General features: G+C 40.2%; 1 protein-coding gene across 1 annotated transcript in view; it reads right to left on the reverse strand.

The window, feature by feature from the left end:
- COL4A5 (collagen type IV alpha 5 chain) overlaps window positions 1-22,671 on the reverse strand; it is a 375,000-nt gene that overhangs the window by 166,202 nt on the left and 186,127 nt on the right. Inside the window, exons 11-16 of the mRNA XM_090265360.1 lie at window positions 14,162-14,197; window positions 13,975-14,016; window positions 13,708-13,800; window positions 10,470-10,523; window positions 9,806-9,862; window positions 9,503-9,547 (exon numbers count right to left, since the gene is read on the reverse strand). Of these exons, the coding sequence (XP_090121486.1) occupies window positions 9,503-9,547; window positions 9,806-9,862; window positions 10,470-10,523; window positions 13,708-13,800; window positions 13,975-14,016; window positions 14,162-14,197 (327 nt within the window). The remainder of the gene's footprint in view (window positions 1-9,502; window positions 9,548-9,805; window positions 9,863-10,469; window positions 10,524-13,707; window positions 13,801-13,974; window positions 14,017-14,161; window positions 14,198-22,671) is intronic.

Below are 22,671 nucleotides of genomic sequence, written 5' to 3' on the forward strand. Positions count from 1 at the left end.
AGCATAAGGAATATAGTCAAAATATTCTAATAACTATGTATCTGCCATATGGTTAATTGAAATATCGGGGAGACCACATTATATCTGAAATTAATACAAAATAATATTAAATGTAAACTGGAATTGAAAAATAAAGTTAAGAAAATGCTATATACAATATGACTCCATTTATATGACACTTCGGAATAAGCAATATTATAGGGATAAAGAACAGATCAATTTTTGCATGGGGCTTTGTTTTGGGTGGAGTGGAGGAGAGGGGATGACTATGAAAAAAAAGAGAGGGAACATTTGAGGGTGATGAAATTGTTTACAATTATGGAGTTGGTTACACAACTATATACATTTGTCAAAACACACAGAACTGTATGCTAATAATGGTTCATTTTACTATACATACATTATATCTCAATAAATCTGACTTAAATATAGAGGCATATATATACATATAAATACAATGAAATCCTACTCAGCCATTAGAAAAGATGAAACACTGCCATTTTTGACAGCATGAATAGATCTTGAGAATATCATGTTAAGCAAAATAAGTCAAAAAGAAAAAGTCAAGATCCATTTGATTTCTCTCATATGTGGGATATAAAACTGAAAGCAATAAGTGAACAAAGAAGACAAATAAACGAAAACTCATACACACAGAAAACAGTATGCTGGTTACCAGAGGGAAGAGGGTAGAGAGTAGGGAAGGGGGTAGAGAGTAGTAAAGGGTAAAGTGGGTCAAATATATGGTAATGAAAGGAAATTTGACTTTGGGTCATAAATACACAATGTTATATACAGATAACATATTATAGAATTGTACAGTTGAAATATATATAATTTTATTAACCAAAGTTACTACAATAAACTTAATTAAATATAGAAATTAAAATCAGATTTTCCTTTAAAAATTCTAACTTAAAAACAGAGAAATTTCAAATTTATATTCAAAATAAAAATAAAAAGTAATGTCCATTAATTTAAATTATTCCCAGGTTGGGGGAAAGATGGCAGCAGAGTAGCTAGCAGCCTTGTCTGCTTGCTCCCATCAGGGAATGGACTTGGAGTACAAGCACGAAGCAGAGAGTGAATGATAGTTGCTTTCAAATGGGGCAAACAGTGACAGGAACATGGAAACAGTGCAGGAGAGGTTAAAACCATGGCTCACACTTTCTATGTGGAGTTCCCATGGGCTGCCCAGCCCCTCTGGCTGCATTGTGTAGGGTCAGCCACTGACCAGCTCATTAACTGGGATATACTGGGGCAAAGAGAGAAGGCAGGGCAGTGTGGAGGCCTGGATACTGTGCTCCCACCATAAGCGCCCTTTCCAGCAAAGTGGGGGAGGGATTCTGTAAGAAGGTTTGAATGAAACTGTCCGAGGCCAGCCCTGACTGCAAGATACAGAATTTTGAAGGAGGGGAGAGCATGGAGATTGGGGCCCATGGGGACTGGTTTTATTTATAGATATTCACTCTTCTGGTATTTCAAATTTCAAATCCTATAGTCTCCCTCTCCTACTCCATTAATACCTTCCTCCAGCTCTTTCCTTCTTTCATCTTAAATTTGAAAAATTTCCCCTCTTTTAGCTTAGTTTCCATTCCTGATTCTTAGTACACCTACCTCCTCTATCATCTCAAATTCACTTCCCTTTCCTTTGGACATCTCTTAAACTTTTCTTGCTTTCTATTTTCACTCTTATTCCCATCCCACCTATATCCATCATAGATCAGTGGTTGTTGATAGTACTGGGGAGAAACTTTTTCTCTAATTTGGTTCCTACTTTTTCTTCCTCACCTTCTCCTTCTTTGTTTTTATTTTTTGTTTATGTTCTCTCTCACACTAAATACATATTCTATAACTTCTGTTTTAACCTAATACTATATGCTTCCCCTCTCTTACTTAATTCTGCCATCTTACCTCTCTTTTTAAAGATACAATATGAATTTTAGTTAGTCTCCAATTGCCTTATCCCTACTTGCTACTATTATTGCTCTTCTCCCTCCCCTCTAAAAAATTATTTTTCTTTCAGTTAGTCAACTCTTATCTGTTTTTCCTTTAGAATAATAACCTTAATCTCTTTACATCTATGCTAATACTGGATCATTTGCTGTTGATAGTGTGATTGTGGCTCATTTGCTGTAGATAGTGTGATTATGAGTGGGGGATACTTTTGAGGGTGTGGGTTTCTTGCTTGGGTTGTGTGTTTGTGTTTGAACAGTGCATCCACAAAAGAACTCAATATGTGGATGGCGGAGTGACCCTCAATCAGCTAGCCAGAGGGAAGGTCTCACCAAAGAGCAACACAACAACAAGACCCAAAATACAACCATACAGCCAGAATAAACAGCATAAAGGGCATCCCAAGAGCATCATCAAACATAGAAGATCGAAGAGACTACACCACTGAATCCCACAGGTCTCCTATTACAGAAGGTCACACCATGAAGGGAATAAATGAAAGCAGACCAATCTAAGAAACCAAAACAAACAAGAAGAGACGACGAAAATGGGAAGACACAGAGGCAATCCCCCAACAAAATGAGGAATCTACAGAAAGAGTGCTAGATGAAACAGGCAAGCAAACTATCAGACATGGAATTCAAAAGAATGGTTGTAAGGAAGCTCAATGAACTCAACATAGTCACAGAAAACTACCATGAACTCCAGAACTCTGAGGAAACTATAAAAAACTACAGGGAAGCTACAAGGAACTTTCTGAGAACTACACCAGCATTAAAAAGGACACAGAAACTATCAATAAGAGCCAGGAGTATATGAAGAATACAATTTCTGAACTGAAGAACCAAGTAGAAGAAATAAAAAGCAGGCTAGATGAAGTAGAGGATCAGATAAACGAGTTGATGGGCAATGTAGAAAAAAAATTCCCAGACAGTGAAACAAAACAAAAGAAGACTGAAAAAGAATGAAGAGGCATTAAGAGAGCTGCAGAACAACATGAAACAATGACATCCACATCATAGGGAAACCAGAAGGAGTAGAAGGGGAGCAAGGAGTAGAAAACCTGTTTGAGGAAGTAATGACAGAAAACTTCCCTGACACGAGGAAAGGAAAGGTCAGGCAACTCCAAGAAACACAGAGGGTCTCAATGAAGATGAATCCAAAGAGGTCCACTCCAAGACACATCATAGTTAAAATGGCAACATTCAAAGACAAGAAAGAATCCTAAAGGGAGCAAGAGAGAAACAGCAAATAATATACAAGTGAGCCAATAAGGCTATCAGTGAATTTCTCAACAGAAACACTACTGCCAGAAGGGAATGGCAAAAACAAATATTTCAGGAATGAAAAACAAAGGCCTACAACCAAGACTACACTGCCCAGCAATGCTTTCTTTCAAAATGGAAGGTGAAATAAGGAGTTTCCTAGAAACAAGGAGGCTAAAGAATATATCACCACGAGGACAGCATTGCAAGATATGCTAAAGAGACCACATTAACAAGATGGAGAGGAACACAGGCACAAACGGAAAAAATAGCAATAAATAATTACCTATCAAAAATGAACTTAAATGTAAATGGATTAAACGCTCCAATAAAGAGCCATAGGGTAGCTGAATGGATAAGAAAACAAGACCAAAATATATGCTATCTACAAGAGAGCCACTTCAGAAAAAAGATCTAACAGACAGAAACTGAAGGGATAGAAAAAAGCATTTCATGCAAATAAACTAAAAAAAAAGTGGGAGTAGGAATACTCATATAAAAAAAATAGATATCACAACAAAGGCAATAAAAAGAGACAAAGAAAGACATTTCATAATGCTTAAAGAAATAATCCATCAAAAAGATATAATCCTTATAAACATACATGCACCCAACATAGGAGCACCTAAACATTTAAGAAATGTCTTGAAGGACTTCAAAAAGGATATTGACAGCAAGACACTCATAGTAGGGGGCTTTAACACCCCACTGTCAACAATGGACAGATCTTCGAAGCAAAGAAACACCAAGGATTTTGAGACATTCAACAATACTCCAGATCAAAAGGACTTAATTGATATATATAGAAACTTTCACCCCAAAGAGGCAAAATATACATTCTTTGCATAGAAAACGTTTTCAAAGATAGACCACATGGTAGGACACAAAACAAGTGTCAACAAATTCAAGAAAATTGGAATTATATCAAGTATCTTCTCAGAACACCATACTTTGAAACTGGAAAACAACCTTAGGTAAAAACTCAAAAACATTCAAATTCATGAAGAATGATGCTAAAAAATAATGAATGGCATCAAGGAAGGAATAAAAAAGCTTCTGGAAAATAAATGAAAATGAACACACAACAGCCTAAAACCTATGGGACACAGTGAAGGCAGTCCTGAGAGGGAAGTACATAGCCATACAGGCCTACCTAAAAAAGGTAGAACAATCTCAAATAAACAACCTAAATCTACAACTACAGGAACTAGAGGAACAACAACAAACAAAGCCCAGAGTGAGTAGAAGAAAGGAAATAATCAAGATCAGAGCAGAGTTAAATGACACAGAGACTAAACAAACAATTCAAAAGATCAATAAAACTAGGAGCCGGTTCTTTGAAAAAATAAACAAAACTGGCAAGCCTTTAACCAGACTTATCAAGAAAAAAAGAGAGAGGACCCAAATAAATAAAATCAGAAAAAAAAAGAGGAGAAATCACAACCGATACTACAAAAATACAAAGGATTGTAAGGAATTACTATGAATGACTATATATGAAAAGAAATTGACAACCTAAGGGAAATGGACAAATTTCTGGAAACATATAATTTTCCAAAACTGAATGAAGAAGCAGCAGAAAGCCTGAAGAAACTGATAACAACTAGTGAAATTAAAGCAGTAATCAAAAAACTCCTGGCTCACAAAAGCCCAAGACTAGATGGTTTCCAGGAGAATTTTACCAAACATTTAGGAAAGAAGTAACTCCTATCCTTCTCAAACTATTCCAAGAAATCCAAGAAGAGGGAAGACACCTGTACTCCTTCTATTAAGCCAGTATTACCCTAATTCCAAAACCAGGTCAAGACACAACAAAAAAAGAAAATTATAGGCCAATATTGCTGATGAACATAGATTCTAAAATCCTCAACAAAGTATTGGCAAATCAGATCCATACATCACAATCAAGTGGGATTCGTCCCAGGAATGCAAGGATGGCATATATTCACAAATCAATAAACATAATACACCACATAAAGAAAATGAAAGATAAAAATCACATGATCATATCAGTGGATGTTGAAGAAGCACTTGATAAAGTACAACACCCATTTAAGATGAAAACAGCAAACAACACCCATTTAAGATGAAAACACTCAGCAAACAACACACATTTAAGATGAAAACACTCAGCAAAATAGGAATAGAAGGAGCATACCTCAACATAATAAAGGCCATATATGAGAAACCTGAAGCTAACATCATACTTAATGGGCAAAAACTGAAATCATTCCCCCTAAGATCAGGAACAACATAAGGAGGTCCACTTTCACCACTTCTATTCAACATAGTTTTGGAAGTTCTTGCCACAGTGATCAGACAAGAGAAAGAAATAAAAGGCAACCAAATTGGAAAGGAGGAAGTAAAACTGTCATTATTTGCAGGCAACTTTATAGTGTACATAGAAAACTGTAGAAACTCCACCTGAAAACTACTTGACCTGGTAAATAAATTTGGCAAGATATCAGGATAAAATAAATCATAAATCAAAGGCATTTGATTTATGCCAATATCCATAAATCAAAGGCATTTCTGTACACCAACAATAAAATATCAGAGACAGAAGTTAGAAAAAAATCCAATTACTATAACAAAAAGAAAAATAAAGTATTTAGGAATAAACTTAACCAGGGAGATAGAAGACCTCTACTTGGAAAACTACAGAACACTGAATAAAGAAACTAAGGAAGATACAAATAAATGAAAGCATATACCATGTCATGGATGGGAAGAATTAAAATCATTAAAATGTCCACAATACGCAAAGCAATTTATAGATTCAACGGAATCCCTATTAAAATACGAATGGCATATTTCATAGATCTAGAACAAATACTCAAAAAATTAATATGGACTTCCGGCCAAGATGGAGGCATAGACCAACACGCTTTGTCTCCCTCTACAACTAAGAAAGATTACAGCTAATGCAAAACTAAAAATAATAATAAGTTCCTGAAAATAAAGCTACATGGAAGTCCAATGTATGAAGTCATAAACAAGTGGTGCTACTCCGGACGGGTAGGAAGTGAGAGCCCGCGGCTGAGAGAGATCAAACTGTGCTGGAGGCGGAAGCTGCATCAGCGAGTGGCAGGACCTGGTGAGCAGACGCCTGTGTTTGGGGGGAGGAGAGAGGCACCTGGGGGCTGGCTCCAGCTGCAGACCAAATTCTTTGGCTCATGATTCCAACAGTGGAGAGGATGGACCCCGTTGGGAGGCAGCACTGTTCGCCAGTGGAGAGTAACAGCGGGAATCCATCTTGGACCCCCGTCCCCACGCAAAGCACCACAGGGTGCTGAGAAAGGTCACCAGGTAGTGACGAGCACACAGGGCACCGCCCAATACCGTGTAGGAGGTGTGACAGCGCCCCTCCCAAGAGGGAAAGATAAACAAAGTGGTCAGAATGGCAGAATTAATGATTGAAATATCAATCACCCAGCTAACAAAAAAAAAAAAAAAAAACCTTGATCAAGGAAAAATAGCGAATCTTTCAGAAACTCAGTTTAGAGTCATAGTTGTAAGACAGCTTACAGGCCTAACAGCGTGGCTGAATCAAGACCAGGATGGAATGAAGGCTAGCCCTGCTGAAATGAACAAAAATACATACAAGACAAGTGGTGAGGAAGGGAAAGCCATGGGTAAAATCAACAAATCAGAACATAGGGAGGGAACAAACAGTCAACCAGTGCAGAAAGAGGAAACAAAGAGTGAGGAATATAACGAGAGGCTCAGAAACCTCTGGGACAGATATAAGAGAATGAACATTCAGATTATTGTATTGCCAGAGGATGAATAAGAATTAGAAATTGAAAAATCACGTGAAAAAATAATGAAGCAGGGGAAGGAGGTGAACTTACAGGTCCAAGAAGCACAGAGAGTTCCGGATAGGCTGGACCGAGGGAGGACCACACCAAGACACATATAATCAAAATGTCAAAAATTAAAGATAAAGAGAGAATCTTAAAAGCAGCAAGAGAGAAGAGAAGAATCATGTACAAATGGGGTCCCAATTAGACTATCAGCGGATTTCTCAAAGGAGACTTTACAGGCAAGAAGGGACTGGCAAGAAATATTCAAAGTAATGAAAATCAAAAACCTACAAATACGATTACTCTATCCAGCGAAGCTCTCATCCAGGATAGAAGGGCAGAGAAAGTGTTTCTAGGACAAAGTAAGACTGAAGGAGTTTGTCAGGTCCAAACAACTGTTATATGAGATGTTAAAGGGACTTGTTTAGAAGAAGGGGGATCAGGACAATGAACATTAAAATGAAAACTGTATTACAACAACCAAAAGCAGAAGCTAGGGAACTGAGGCAAGGGCAAACTAAGTAGGCAATGAGAAGGGAAAAAGAATTATAGGTAAGGGGAGCATATTGGGGGGGCGTCAGCGGGGAGGGGGTGGGAGGAGAGGGAGGGAGATGGTGCAGGAATTGGGAAGCATAGTGGGAGGGAGTAGAGTGGACAGAAAGATGTTGAAAAGAATTATATGCAGGACCAATGGGCATGGACTAAGTGGGGAGACAACTGGAGGGAGGGGGAAACAGGGGGGAAGGAAAATTGGGACAACTGTAACAGCACAATCAATAAAAATAAATAAGTAAATAAAATTATGTTAAAATTAAAAAAATTAATATGGAACCAATTAATAGACCCCAAGTAACCTCAGCAATCTTGAGAAAGAAGAACACAGTAGGAGGAATCACAATACCTGATATCAAACTATGCTAAAAAGTCACTGTAATCAAAACAGTCTGATACTGGCATAAGAACAGACATACAGCTCAATGGAACAGAATAAAGAGCCCAGAAATAAACCAAGGTCTCCGTGGTCAATTAATATTTGACCTAGGGGGAAGGAGCATAAAATGGGGTCAAAAGAGCCTCTTCAACAAATGGTGCTGGGAAAATTGGACAGGGACATGCAAAAAAAATAAAATTAGATCACCAACTTACACCATACACCAGAACAAACTCAACATGATAAAAAATTTAAATGTAAATCATGATACCATATAAGTTCTACAGGAAAACATAGGCAGTAAAATTTCAGATATCCCACATAGTAATATTTTTGCCAATATATCTCCTAGGGCAAGGAAAATAAAGGAAAGAATAAACAAATGGGATTACATCAACCTAAAAAGTTTCTGCTCAGTGAAAGAAAACATCAGCAAGATGAAAAAGGAACCGACTTGTATGGGAGAACATATTCACCAATGATACCTCAGACATGGGTTTGATCTCCAAAACATATAGAGAACTTATATGACTCAACACAAGAAGACAGATAATCCAATTAAAAAATGAGCAAAGGACCTGAACAGACATATCTCCAAGGAGGACATACTGAGTCCCCATAGGTACATGAAAGAATACTCAACATCACTAGCCATCAGAGCAATGCAAATTAAAACCACAATTAGATAGCACCTCACACTGGTCAGAATGACAATCATAAACAAATCCACAAATAACAACTGCTGATGAAGATGTGGAGAAACGAGAACCCTAGTGCACTTTTGATGGGAATGCAGACTGGTGCAGCCACTATGGAAAATAGTATGGAATTTTTTCAAAAAACTAAAAATGGAACTGCCATTTGATCCAGCGATTCCATTACTAGGATTATACCCAAAGAATCCTTAAACACTAATTCAAAAGAACCTATGCACCCTTTGTTAATAGCAGCACTATTTACAATAGCCAAGTGCTGGAAACAGCCTAAGTGCCCATCAGTGGATGAGTGGATCAAAATCCTGGTACATTTACACAATGCAATACTACACAGCAGAAAAAAAGAAGGAACTCCTGCCTTTTATGGCAACATGGATGGAACTTCAGAGTATTATGCTAAGTGAAATAAGCCAAGCGATGAAAGACAAATACCATAAGATCTCACTTAATACAGGAAACTAATGAACAAAACAAACAAATGAGCAAAATAAAACCAGAGGCACGTAATCAAGAACAGACTGAAAGTGATAAGAGGGGAGGGGAGAGGGGGATAAGGGGGAAAATGAGGGGAGGCATCTAGTCAAGGAACTAGTATAAATGACCCACGGACATGGGCAATCAAATGGGGATTGATTGTGGGAGACAGGGTAGGTGGGCAGGGCAGGCGGTGCAAAGGGGGGAAAATGGAACAACCATAATAGAAAACAACAACAACATTTTTAAAAATCCAAATATAAGCCTATTTGCCATACTGCTTTCTGACCTTGCCTTTGTTTTTGTTTGTTTGTTTGTTTTGTTTTGTTTTTTAAGGGAATGGACTTTACTCACTGGAAATCCTGGTTGGCCATTCTCTCCATCTTTGCCTGGTTTACCCTATAGGATTCAAAGAAATGCAAGAATAATTTTTTTTTAAATTTAGAAAGTATGAGGTTAAAGAAGCTAACAACATTTATTCCTGCCTTAAACTAAATTAACTGGACTTTTTAGACTTCAATATAATAATAAATGAAATAATATTTTATCCAATAGTGACATTTTGAAACAATGAAGGGACTAAGGGGAAAGACTAAAATCACACACAAAATATATTTAAAATTTTTTGCAAAGTGCATTAGTAATTATAATACTTACTCTTTTTCCAGGCTCTCCTTGCTCACCCTTCTCCCCTTTCACACCACCTGAAGGACCCTATAGACACAAAAAGAGTTTTACATTGCTTCATGCAATACTATATCGTCGGCAGCCGTCCGTCTCGAGAGACGATGGTGTAGCTTCTTAAGAGTCCATCTGCACCGCCGAGAATGGCTGTGCAGTCCGACTCGGGAGTGACATGGTAGTATCTGTCTCCTCCCGTGTTGAATCGACATCTTGCGATGACGCTGAAGCTACAGAGCCTGGGCAGGGTAATATGGAGGGTCTGCTGTTGCCCATGCAGCAGACCCCCCCTCTCTTCGCAGCTGAAGGGTCCAAGGGAAAGACGGAGTCGATACAGCTTGGCTTCAGGTGCGCCGCAGGAGTTGCCGGTGTTGACTACAATGTCAAACCGCCTTAGGGACTCCGGCTCCGGATTTTCTGTCAGGGTTTACTCCCTTAGCCTTTCCCCTGAAGAGGTATGCCGCAAGGCAGCGGAGGTTTTTTGGAGTCAGAGTTTTCCTTCTCTGATGTACCCTGACTGGAAGATCGAACCAGCGACACTTAGCTCGCAGGCCGACGCTCAATCCACTGAGCTAAACCAGCAATACTATATATCATTACTAATTTATATTAAATGATGCAAGAATTTTAGGTTACTTACTGGAGGACCATGCATCCCTGGAGATCCAGGAGGCCCTTGGTCACCAGGAAGTCCCTATGCAGTATCAGGGGAAAGAAAAACACAATTAATACTGTTAAAACTACAACTAGATAGAAATTCTTTTGTCAAGTTTAACTATAGATTTGTGTAGCACAACCAAAGATAATAGGAGGTTTATAATTCAAAGTTGAAACCTGCTAGGCAAAGGGACTTAAAACCATCTTTGCTCCCTTAATTTACTCATATATTTTTATTTTTATTTCTTTTTTAACTTTATTTTTATTGTTGACACTATTACAAATGTCCTCATTCCTCCCCCTCTGCTAACCCTCCACTCAGCCCTCACCCCTCCCTTCCCTCTGGACATCAGCACACTGTTGTCTGTGTCTATGAGTTATGCATACACATTCTTTGGCTAATCCCTTCACCTTCTTTCATCCAGTATCTCTCTGATGCCTCCCCTCTGACAGCTGTCTGTTCCATGTATCTATGCCTCTGTTTCTAATTTGTTCATTAGTTTATTTTGTTCATTAGATTCTACATATAAGTGAGATCACATGGTATTTGTCTTTCTTTGACTGGCTTATTTCACTTAGCATAATAATCTCCAGGTCCATCCACGCTGTTGCAAAGGTAAGATTTTCTTATTTTTTTAATGGCCAGTTATTATTTCATTGTGTAAATGTACCACAGCTTTTTTATTCACTCGTATACTGATGGGCACTTGGATTGTTTCCAGATCTTGGCTAGTGTAAATAGCACTGCTATGAACATAGGGGTGCATATATTTTGTCAAATTGGTGCTAATGTCAATTGATTTTTAGTGTATATTCAAGTCAACTTTTGAGGTAAATAACAAACAACAATTGAAATAAAAATATTAATAATTTTTCTTCTTATAAAATATTTTATGAAAAGCAAGAGCCTCTAAAACCAGGAGAGTTGAGGGTTACATATGACACATACTTTTGGCAGAGAATTATATGACCCAATCCATATTGATGGTAAAATTTCAATACAATTTGTCCTTTATTTTTATCTTCCTTTTTAGCCTTTAAGTAAACCAACAATGCACATAAGCTATTCAAGGGTGGGCCACTATACAAGACATGGACTTTTGGCCAAGATATAGGCATAGGTAGACACCCTTTGCCTTCTTTCACAACCAAAAGAAGGATACTACGTTAACAGGTGTGACAGCTCTACCTAATACACAGAAACAAACACAGGAGGCTGTCAAGTTGAGGAGACAGAGAAGTATGGCCCAAAGGAGGAAGCAGATCAAGGTTCCATGGGGAGAACTAAGCGACGAGGAGACAGACAACCTAACAGACACAGAGCACTTGTGATAACTATGCTCACATACTTGACAGACATAATTGAGTATGGCAAATGCATAAGGGAAAAAGTGAAGGCAATACTAAGTGAAATAAAGGAAAATCCACATGAAACCAATGATGAAGTGATGGAAGCTGGGGTTCAAATCAACAATGTGGAACATAAGGAAGAAATAAAGAGTCAACCAGAACAGAATAAAGAAACAAGAATTGAAAAAAGTGAGGAGAGGCTTAGGAACCTCTGGGACAGCTTTAAATGTACTGACATCTAATCGTAGGGGTGCTGGAAGGAGAAAAAAGCGAGCAAGAAATTGAAAAGTTATGTGAAAAATTAATGAAGGAAAACCTCCCTAATTTGGCAAAGGAAATAGACATACAAGTTCAGGAAGCACAGAGAGTCCCAAACAAACTAGACCGAAAGAGGACCACACCAGGACTCATCATAATTAAAATGCCAAAGGTTAAAGCTAAAGAGAGAATCTTAGAAACAGCAAGAGAAAAGAAGAGAGTTACCTACAAAGGGGTTCCTATAAGACAATCAGCTGATTTCCCAAAAGAAACTTTTTAGGCAAGATGGGACTGGCAAGAAGTATTTAAAGTAATGAAAAGCAAGGGCCTACAACCAAGATTACTCTATCCAGCAAAGCTATCATTTAGAATGGAAGGGCAGATAAAGTGCTTCCCAGACAAGGTAAAGCTAAAGTAGTTCATTATCACAAAGACCTTATTATGTGAAATGTTAAAGGGACTTATTTAAGAAAAAAGATTAAAACTGTGAACATTAAAATGACAGAAAACTCACAACTATCAATAACTGAACCTAAAAAATAAAAACAAAAGAAACAAACAACCAGAATAGGAACAGAATCATAGATCATTTGAAGGGTTATCAGCTGGGAGGTGGTAGGGGGAGAAATGGGGAAACAGTGCAGGGATTAAGAACCATAACTGGTAGGTAAAAAATAGACATGGGGATATTAAGAATAGTATAAAAAAGGGTGAAGCCAAAGAACTTACATGCATGACCCATGGACATGAACTAAGGGGGATGGGATTGCTGGAGAGAAGTGGGGTACTTGGTGGAGGGGACCAAAGGGAAAAGAAATTGGGAAAACTGTAACAGCATAATGAATAAAATATACTTTAAAAAAGACATGTTTGATCCTTTTATCTGCTCTAATAGAAGCAATATTTAAGATAATTATTTTTAAACACAACAAAGTTTTACAGAGTAACACCATCTTTCTCGTTGTATATCAAAGAAACGTAGAGAACACACTCATCTAAGACAATGATAATCTACCTTTGTATGACCCAATTCATACATGAATGCACTACTTGTAATAGACAAAAATGAAAAGCATCCAAATGTCCATCAATTGATGAATGGATTAACAGAATGTGGAATATGTATACAGAAGAACATTGTTCAGCCATAAAAAGGAATGAAGTACTGGTACATGCTATGATGAGGGATGAACTTGAAAACATATTAAGTAAAAGAAGTCAGGTACAGAAAATTATATATTATATCATTTCATTTAAATGAAATTTCAAGAATAGGGAAATTTACATAGACAAAAATAAATTAGTGGTTGCCTATGGCTGGTGTGTTTTGGAAAAAATGGAGAGTGACAACTAATAGGTATAGGACTTTCTAATGGGGAGGGTAATGAGACTGTTCTAAAATTAGAGTGTAGTGATTTATTGTATGTTTTAAATGGGTAAATTGTATGTTTTGTACATTATATATCAATAAAGTTATTTTTAAAATGTAATTATCTCAAATTCTTGTTATTTTTAAAATACCTTCACTTGACCATATTTTATCTTATAATGCATTTTAATGGAATGCCACTTTCATAACAAGTTGTTCATTACATTCCTCTCTACATACTCACCTCACCTCCTTTCTGAAACTCTATATCAATTGGTCTTTTCTGTTCACTGATCTGGCCAGGTGGCCCAGGAGGGCCTTGAAGACCTTGCTCACCCTGTTTGCAGGATAAAATATAAATGTGAAAAAAAGGAAGGAATAATTCATAATTTACATAGACAATAATATAATGTGTAAGCAAAGTAAGACGCAAGAAGCAAAATGACAAGTTCAACTGATTATGAAGGAGAAAACTTAAGGTTGAATGATTCCCCCCCTTTTTTTTACTCACCTTTTCACCTTTGGGTCCTTGGAAATTTAAGCCCATATTCCCCTGAAGAGAGGGATTTTCGTTTAAAATCTCATTGACAATAAAAACAAGAATCTATCTATCTATCTATCTATATATATATATATATAAAACAAGAATCCATATATATATATATATATTAAAAAAAAAGATGTAAAGAGAAAAATACCTTTGGTCCTGGAAGTCCTGGTGAACCAGGAGGGCCCTAAGAATAGAAGACACAGAAAAGGAAACAAGTATTACAAAATAAGATGTAACATTTTTATTTAGTTTCATAGAAAGCAAAGATATGAAGGGGAACCCATTTGAATTGTTGGTGGAAATACAGGTTGGTACAGCACTGTGAAAAGCAATATGGAGTTAAGTCAAAAAATTAAAAATGAGACAGATTTATTGCCCAGCTATTCCACTTCTGGGAATTTATCTGAAGAAACCTGAAACATTAATTCTAAAGAATATAAGCACCCCTTTGTTTATTGCAGCATTATTTACAATAGTCAATATTAGGAAGCAGCCCAAGTGTCCATCAATAGATGAGAGGATAAAGCAACTATGCTACAGTTACACAATGGAATACTACTCAGCTATAAAAAAAAAAGAAAGTTTTAGCTTTTGTGATGGTATGGATGGACTGGGAGAACATTATACTAAGTGACTAAGCTAGTCAGAGAAAGACACAGACCATATGATATCACTCACATGTGGAATCTAATGAACAAACTGAACTAACAAACAAAATAGGGACAGACTCATAGAGAGCAGGCTGACATCTCTGGAAGGGGTTACAAGATGGAGGGATTGAGCAAAAAAGGAAAAGGACTAATGGACATGGAAAACAGTGTGGTGATTGCCAGGGAGGAAGGGTGGTGGGTAGAGGTGGAAGAGGGTATAAGGTGGATGAATGTTCATGAAAATAAAATAAAAATAAATTTAAATAAAAGGAAAAAAAGAGAAAAAGAAATAAAAATACTATTTAAAAAATAAATAAAATAAAATTTTAAGAGTTTTAGAGCACCCTTGGATCTAAGATGTCAGAGGAGTAAGATAAAGCTACACTCACCTTCTCCTAGGACAAAACTGGAATTACCGCTAAATTACAGAATAATTATCCTGAATAACCAATTGAAGACTAGCTGAAGAGATGTCTTATAATCAAGGATTTAAAAATATTTATGTATTTATTAGAGAGAGGAGAAGGGAGTGAGAAAGAGAGGGAGGAAAACATCAGTGTGAAAGAGACATCAATTGGTTGCCTCTAGTATGCATCCCGAGTAGGGACTGAACCTCTAAGGTAGGCATGTGCTTTGACTGGGAATTCAACCATGATGTTTCACTTGGCAAAATGATGGCTGACTAACTGAGCCACACTGGCCAGGGCTTATAACCAAGTATTTAAAAAAGAAGCCACATTGAAACTGGTAGGATGGTCTAAAAGGGAGAAGGGATGGCCCTGTCTCTGCTGGCTGCAGCTGAGTTTCTGGAGGGATATCTCAACTATAGGGGGTTGCCCCTGAGAAGTATGGAGTCTAAATCACATGCCAGGCTTCCCAGACCAGAGCACTAGAGCCAGGAAGAGGTGTCCAAATAACATCTGTCTGTGAAAAGCATTGGGGTGTCTGTCCACCAGGGAGAAGTGAAAGTCTGCTATAGACACAGGCACCCTGTTATAGGGCCAATGCACAAAATTTTGTTCTCAGCCACTCACCCTGAGCCCCAGCGGAGAAAGTGGGGAGTGGATTAGAGTCATGTTAAGGAGAGTCTGGAGTTTGTGTCTCTGGGGAGGGAGCTGAATGAACAGCCAACAGAATCCCTGTGCTGAGTCATCCTGCCACACTGCAGATGCCATGTTTCTTGGGTGGGGCACTCCCCTCCATATGGCATCACCCTGGGGAAAAGCAATAGCCCCACTCACTGGACTCCTTCTTGTCAAACTTGGTGGAGTTTATGCCCTGCTGAGGAGAACCTTCAGGGGTCAGGGGCTCTATTAGTGACTAAGCCTCACAGTCAGCAAGCAAGTGGAGGCAGGTAGAAGCATATCTCCATAGGGTGCTTTGTGACTTTTGCAGACATGCACCTAGGCTGGATCCTGGTAAAACCTGGCCTTTGTGTGCAGCTTGATCTTTCCCACATGCACCAAGGTCCAGCACAAAGAATGGATTGCATGTTGTTCCAAACAGGTCATCCAGGACTAGTTACAGGCAGTCTTACATTGGACTACACCAGAGGCCCTCCAAGAGGCCCAAAAACAACACACCCAGTGGCCAACTTCAGATAACATCACAGCAGGATCCAATGAGGTGAGATTTCCCCCAAAAAACTTAGAATGTATTTATTAAAAAATTGTGCACTTTTCTTACATGTTTAACCTTCAGTCACCTTCAAAGTAGTCTCCATTTGATGCAATACACCTATTGAGACATTTTTACACTGCTCAAACAGTTTTTGAACTTGTCAATCCTGGCTGGTATGACTCAGTGGATTGAGTGCTATCCTGAGAATTGAAAGGCCCCCAGTTTGATTCCTAGTCAGTGCATGTATCTAGGTTGTGGGCTAAGTACCCAGTTGGAGGCATGCAAGAGGCAAATGATAAATGTATCTCTTGCACACTGATGTTTCTCTCCCTCTCTTTCTCCCTCCCTTCCTCTCTCTCTAAAAGTAAATAAGTAAAATCTTTTAACAAGTATATGAAAAACAAAAACAAAAAAACTAATCAATATTGATGCATTTTAGTGCTTCTGCCATTTTTTTGTTTCACCTCTTCTATATTGGCAAAACATTTCCTTTTGAGGATCCTTTTAATCTGGGAAACAAACAAACAAACAAACAAAAACCCGCTTGGGGTGAGATTAGGTGAATAGGGAGGGTGGGGCACATGCATCATGAAATGGGCAAATGTGTTTAAAATCTTCCAAAAAAATTCACTGAAGTCAAACATAGCCTCTCACAACAACGCCAGCTGGCACACTGATACAGTTGGGTTCCTAGAACACTCACTTAGAGGGAGAAACCTGTACTACAAGGTGTCTGCTCTCCAGAAAATAATTCCAGTTTTGGGGGTGGGTGGGTAGCCCCTCGTGAGCTTCATAAGCAGCATATCCAAAAGGAGATCTTGGCAGGCAACAAATATTACTGAAGTGAATTCCACCTGCACAATAGCTTGAAAATTATGGTTGTGGTTGAGCCTCACAATTAGCCAGCCTGAGAGTCAATCCCATGAGCAAATGGGCCAAGGAAAATGCACCACTGGACCCAAGAGAACACTTACTACACAAGGCCACTCCACCAATACTGGAACTCATTACAAATCCATCTAATACATAGAAACAAAAACAAAGAGGCAGCCACAATAAAGAGACAAAAATAAAAAAAGAAAAGAAAACAGGCCTCAAATGTAAGAACAGGAGAAATCTCAAAAAAAAAAAAAAAAAAAGATTGGCTGAAGGAAATGGAGGTATCCAATTTAACAGATTAGAATTCAAGGTAATGGTTATAAGGAAGTTCAACATCATGAAAAAAGGACATAGAAACCATAAAAAAGAACCAGTCAGAAATGAAGAATAAAATATATGAAATGAAGAAAACACTAGAAGAAATAAAAAGTTGGATAAAGTAGAGGATCGAATCAGTGATTTAGAAAACAAGGTATAAAAAACACACAATTAGAGCAGCAAAAACAAAAAAAAAAGAATTAAAAAAATAAGAATAGTTTAAGGGAACGTTGGGACAACATCAAGTGTAACAATATCCACAACAGAAAAAGAAAAGAGAGAGCAAGGGGTTGAGAACATTTTTTGAAGAAATAATGACCAAAAAATGTCCTAACCTGGTGAAGGAAAAAGACACACAAATCCAGGAAGCAGAGAGAGTCTCAAACAAGATGGACCCTAAGAAGTCCACACCAAGACACATCATAATTAAACTGGTGAAGGTTAAAGACAAAGAGAGAATCTTAAAAGCCATAGGAAAAAGATAGTTGGTTTGCTACAAGAAAGCTCCCATAAAACTGTTAGCTGATTTCTCAACAGAACATTTCAAGTCAGAAAGGATTGTCATGAAATATTCAAAGTGATGAAAAGCAAAGATCTACAATGAAGACTAGATTACCTAATAAGTCTGTCATTTAAATTTGAAGGAGGGATAAAGTGCTTCCCAGACAAGAAAAACACTAAAGGAGTTTATTATCACCAAATAAGTATTACAAGAAATGTTAAAAGTCCTGCTTTAGAAGAAAAGAGAAAAAAAGAAAAAAGAAAAATAACAACCCAGAAGAACATAGTTAAAGGAATAAATTGACAATAAATATATACCTATCAATAATCACTTCAAATGTGAGTGGCTTAAATCCTAAAATCAAAAGATATAAAGTAGGATCGAGGTAAGATGGCGGAGGAGTGAGGAGAGGTTGCGGTTTTAGGCTCCGGAGACCCGTCTGCAGTTTGGTCTAATTGCAGACAGAACATCTCAGTGAGCAGCTGGACATTGGCGGGAGTTGAGCCAAGGCACTGCTGGATTAGAGAAAATCCATCTGGGAACAACCTGTTTAGTGAGGATAGCGGAGAAAAAGGGGACGAAACGGGATTCCTGACTGGGGCGGCTGCCCGAGCTGTGGCGGGAAGCACACAAAGGATTTTTGGCGACCACAGGCTACCCCAGAGAGGAGGCAGGCGGAGAGCGGATCTCTGCCCGCTGGCAGAGACGGGACTCGACCAAGTGGCATTGGCGCTGAAGGACAGGAGACAGCGTGCTGCCGGGCAAGTGAGAACATAATTCTCCTTTATATTTTTCTCTAGTGGACGGTGGAGAGGGGAGGAAAGTTTGGGTGTGGTAGGCCGTTCTGGAGGAGCCCAGGCGCAGGGGCGCTCTAATCCACTCCTCAACCCTACCCTTGGGTTGCGGGGGCGCACATAGGGAAGTGCTCTCATTCACTGGCCCAGGCGCGCGGGGCCGTGAGTCCAGGCGTCCCTCGGACACTCCCCAACGGACATAAGATCAGTGCCCCAACGGGCACAGGGAGGGCCCACTGAACACGCAGAGGACTGTGCACAGACACCCCTAGACAGCTCCCGTGGGCGCAGGGCCCTAGACCGGAAAGCAGACCACTAGCGCAGGCTCTGTTTGTGCCCACCCAGACGGGTGAGGGAACGGGGCGGCTGCAGCACGGGAACAGCGAGAGGCGGCGACCCACGGACGCTCGATTCCACTGAGCGCAAGTGTCCCTGGCCCTGCCCTAAGAGGCGAGAGACCAACTCCCGGAGCTCGGCTCAGCGGGACTGAGGGCACGGGGCAGCGCGCGAGCGCGAAAACACCTCAGCCTGGGGTCAGTGGGAGCTCTCGGGCCGTCTGTGCGGGCAGGGTCACCTCAGCGCAAACGGGGAACCGCCGCGGCCCAGCGAAGGCGGGAGCCAATCCCGGGGAAAGCGCTCGGGCCGCCCGCGCGGGCAGGGACACCTCGGCGCGAACGGGGAACCGCCGCGGCCCAGCGAAGGCGGGAGCCAATCCCGGGGAAAGCGCTCGGGCCGCCCGCGCGGGCAGGGACACCTCGGCGCGAACGGGGAACCGCCGCGGCCCAGCGAAGGCGGGAGCCAATCCCGGGGAAAGCGCTCGGGCCGCCCGCGCGGGCAGGGACACCTCGGCGCGAACGGGGAACCGCCGCGGCCCAGCGAAGGCGGGAGCCAATCCCGGGGAAAGCGCTCGGGCCACCCGCGCGGGCAGGGACACCTCGGCGCGAACGGGGAACCGCCGCGGCCCAGCGAAGGCGGGAGCCAATCCCGGGGAAAGCGCTCGGGCCGCCCGCGCGGGCAGGGACACCTCGGCGCGAACGGGGAACCGCCGCGGCCCAGCGAAGGCGGGAGCCAATCCCGGGGAAAGCGCTCGGGCCGCCCGCGCGGGCAGGGACACCTCGGCGCGAACGGGGAACCGCCGCGGCCCAGCGAAGGCGGGAGCCAATCCCGGGGAAAGCGCTCGGGCCGCCCGCGCGGGCAGGGACACCTCGGCGCGAACGGGGAACCGCCGCGGCCCAGCGAAGGCGGGAGCCAATCCCGGGGAAAGCGCTCGGGCCGCCCGCGCGGGCAGGGACACCTCGGCGCGAACGGGGAACCGCCGCGGCCCAGCGAAGGCGGGAGCCAATCCCGAGGAAAGCGCTCGGGCCGCCCGCGCGGACAGAGACACCTTGGCACGAACGGGGAACCACCGCGGCCCGGCAGCAGTGGGCTCCAACCGCGGGGCAAACTCTCGGGCCGTCCGAGCGCGCAGGGGCTTGCGCGCAAGGGCACCTCAACTGGCTACAGCGGGCAGCAAGGTAGCGCGCAGTGCCGGCAACCAGGTGCGCACACCAGTCCGGCAAAAGAACAAGAACCTCTGACCTCCCACACTAGACCAGCTGCGGACCCAGAAAAAGAAGGCAACACACCAAGGCTAAAACGGAGTAAAAACATCGTTTTTTTTTTCTTTCCAAATTTTTTCTCCCTTGTTCTTTCTTTCTTCTTAATAATTTCTTTTCTTTCCTTCTTTCTTTATTCTTTTCCTGGGGTTTTTTTTGGGGGGGTTTTGGGGTGTATATATATATATATATATATATATTTTTTTTTTTTTTTTGGTTCAATTTTTTTTTCTCTCTCTTTTTTCTTTCTTTCTTCTGTATTCTTTCTTTTCTATCTTTCTTTGTTCCTTTCTTGGTTACCTTTGGGGGTTTTTTTGGGGGGGTTTTGGGGGGTATATATATATATATATATTTTTTTTTTGGTTCAATTTTTTTTCTCTCTCTCTTTTTTCTTTCTTTCTTCTGTATTCTTTCTTTTCTATCTTTCTTTGTTCCTTTCTTGCTTACCTTTGGGGTTTTTTTTGGGGGGGTTGTGGTAAATTTTTTATTTTCTTCTCTTTCTCTCTTTCTTCTTTGCTTTCTTCTATTTTCTTGGGGATTTTTTGGGGGGGTGTTTTTCCTCCACCTCTTCCAATAATAACAAACTTTATCTCTAACGTGTTGCATATAACCTCTCCTTCTCATCCTTTCTCTTTAATAGTGGTTTATTCGTTTGTGTGTCTAGCTTAGCCCCCCTATTACTTTAAATAATACAATATAATTACTATATAAACCCAAATACAATACAATCCCACTTTCTTACTATACTAAGTATTTTTCTATCCTTTTCTTCTATTTTTCTTAACATACAATGTAAATATTACTAACTGGCTTGCACAGTCTCAACTATTATTAATCTATCAACCCCTCTATCAAAAATTATATTTTTCCTCCCCAAGAACAACTCGTATCTATTCTTCTTATAGTATAAAAGCTCAAATCTCTTTACATTTATATTAATATGGGCTAGTTGGCTAACGATAGCAGGATAGAGTGGGGGATACTTTCTGAGGGTGTGGGTCTCCTGCCTGGGCTGTGTGTTTATGTCTTTAACAGCATATCCACAAAAGAACTCAAGACAAAGCAGATAGAGTGACTCTCAACCAAGTAGCCAGAAGGAAGATCCTATCAAAGAACATCTGAAATATAACCGAACAGCATAAACAAACGACATAAAGGGTAACTCAAGACCATCAGGCTCAGGATATCAAAGAGACTGCACCACTGAAACTCCCAGACCTTCGATAAAGAATATTACACCACAAAGGAGGGAAGTCAAAGCAGACTACCCCCCCAATAAATAAATAAATAAATAAATAAATAAATAAATAAATAATAACAAAAAGAATCCAACATGGTAAGACGAAAAAATAACCCCTCAATGAAAAGAAAAGAGGAATCCTCAGAAAGAGAGATAGACGAAATAGACATAGCCCAAATGTCAGACATGGAATTCAAAACAATGGTGGTAAAGAAGCTCAATATACTCGACATCCTTAAAATCAACTATGACAACCTTCAAGGAAGTTACCAGCAGCTCCAAGAAAATTACAGGGAACTTGCAGAGAACTACACCAGCATAAAAAAAGACATAGAAATCGTTAACAAGAACCAGGAAGAACTTAAGAATACAATCTCTGAACTGAAAAACACAGTAGAATCAGTCAAAAGCAGACTAAACGAAGCAGAAGATCGGATTAGTGAGTTAGAAGATAATGTAGAGAAAAACTCCCAGACAATACAGCAAAATGAAAAACGATTGAAAAAATATGAACAAGATGTAAGGGAATTACAGGATAGCATTAGGAAAAATAATTTAAGGATCATCGGAATACGAGAGGAAGAAGAAAAGGAACATGGAATTGAAAATCTGATAGGAGAAATAGTGACAGAAAATTTTCCGAACCTGATGAGAGGAAAAGCTATGCAAGTCCAAGAAGCACTGAGAGTTCCAATCAAGAGGAACCCCCAAAAACCCACTCCAAGGCACATCATAGTTAAAATGGCAACATTCCAAGACAAAGAGAGAATCCTAAAAGCAGCAAGAGAAAAGCAGCAAATAACATATAAGGGAGCTCCGATAAGGCTATCAACTGATTTCTCAACAGAAACATTACAAGCCAGAAGGGAATGGTCAAAAATATTTCAAGCAATGAAAAACAAAGGCCTACATCCAAGAATACTCTACCCAGCAAGGCTCTCATTCAAAATAGAAGGAGAAATAAGGAGTTTCTCAGACAAAGGAAGACTGAAAGAATACATCTCCACCAAACCAGCATTGCAAGAGATGCTAAAGGGACTGTTCTAAGAAAAAAGAAGGA

Source organism: Furipterus horrens, unplaced genomic scaffold, assembly GCF_987537825.1.
Source record: "Furipterus horrens unplaced genomic scaffold, mFurHor1.1.pri manual_scaffold_17, whole genome shotgun sequence".
Classification (NCBI taxonomy): Eukaryota; Metazoa; Chordata; class Mammalia; order Chiroptera; family Furipteridae; genus Furipterus; species Furipterus horrens.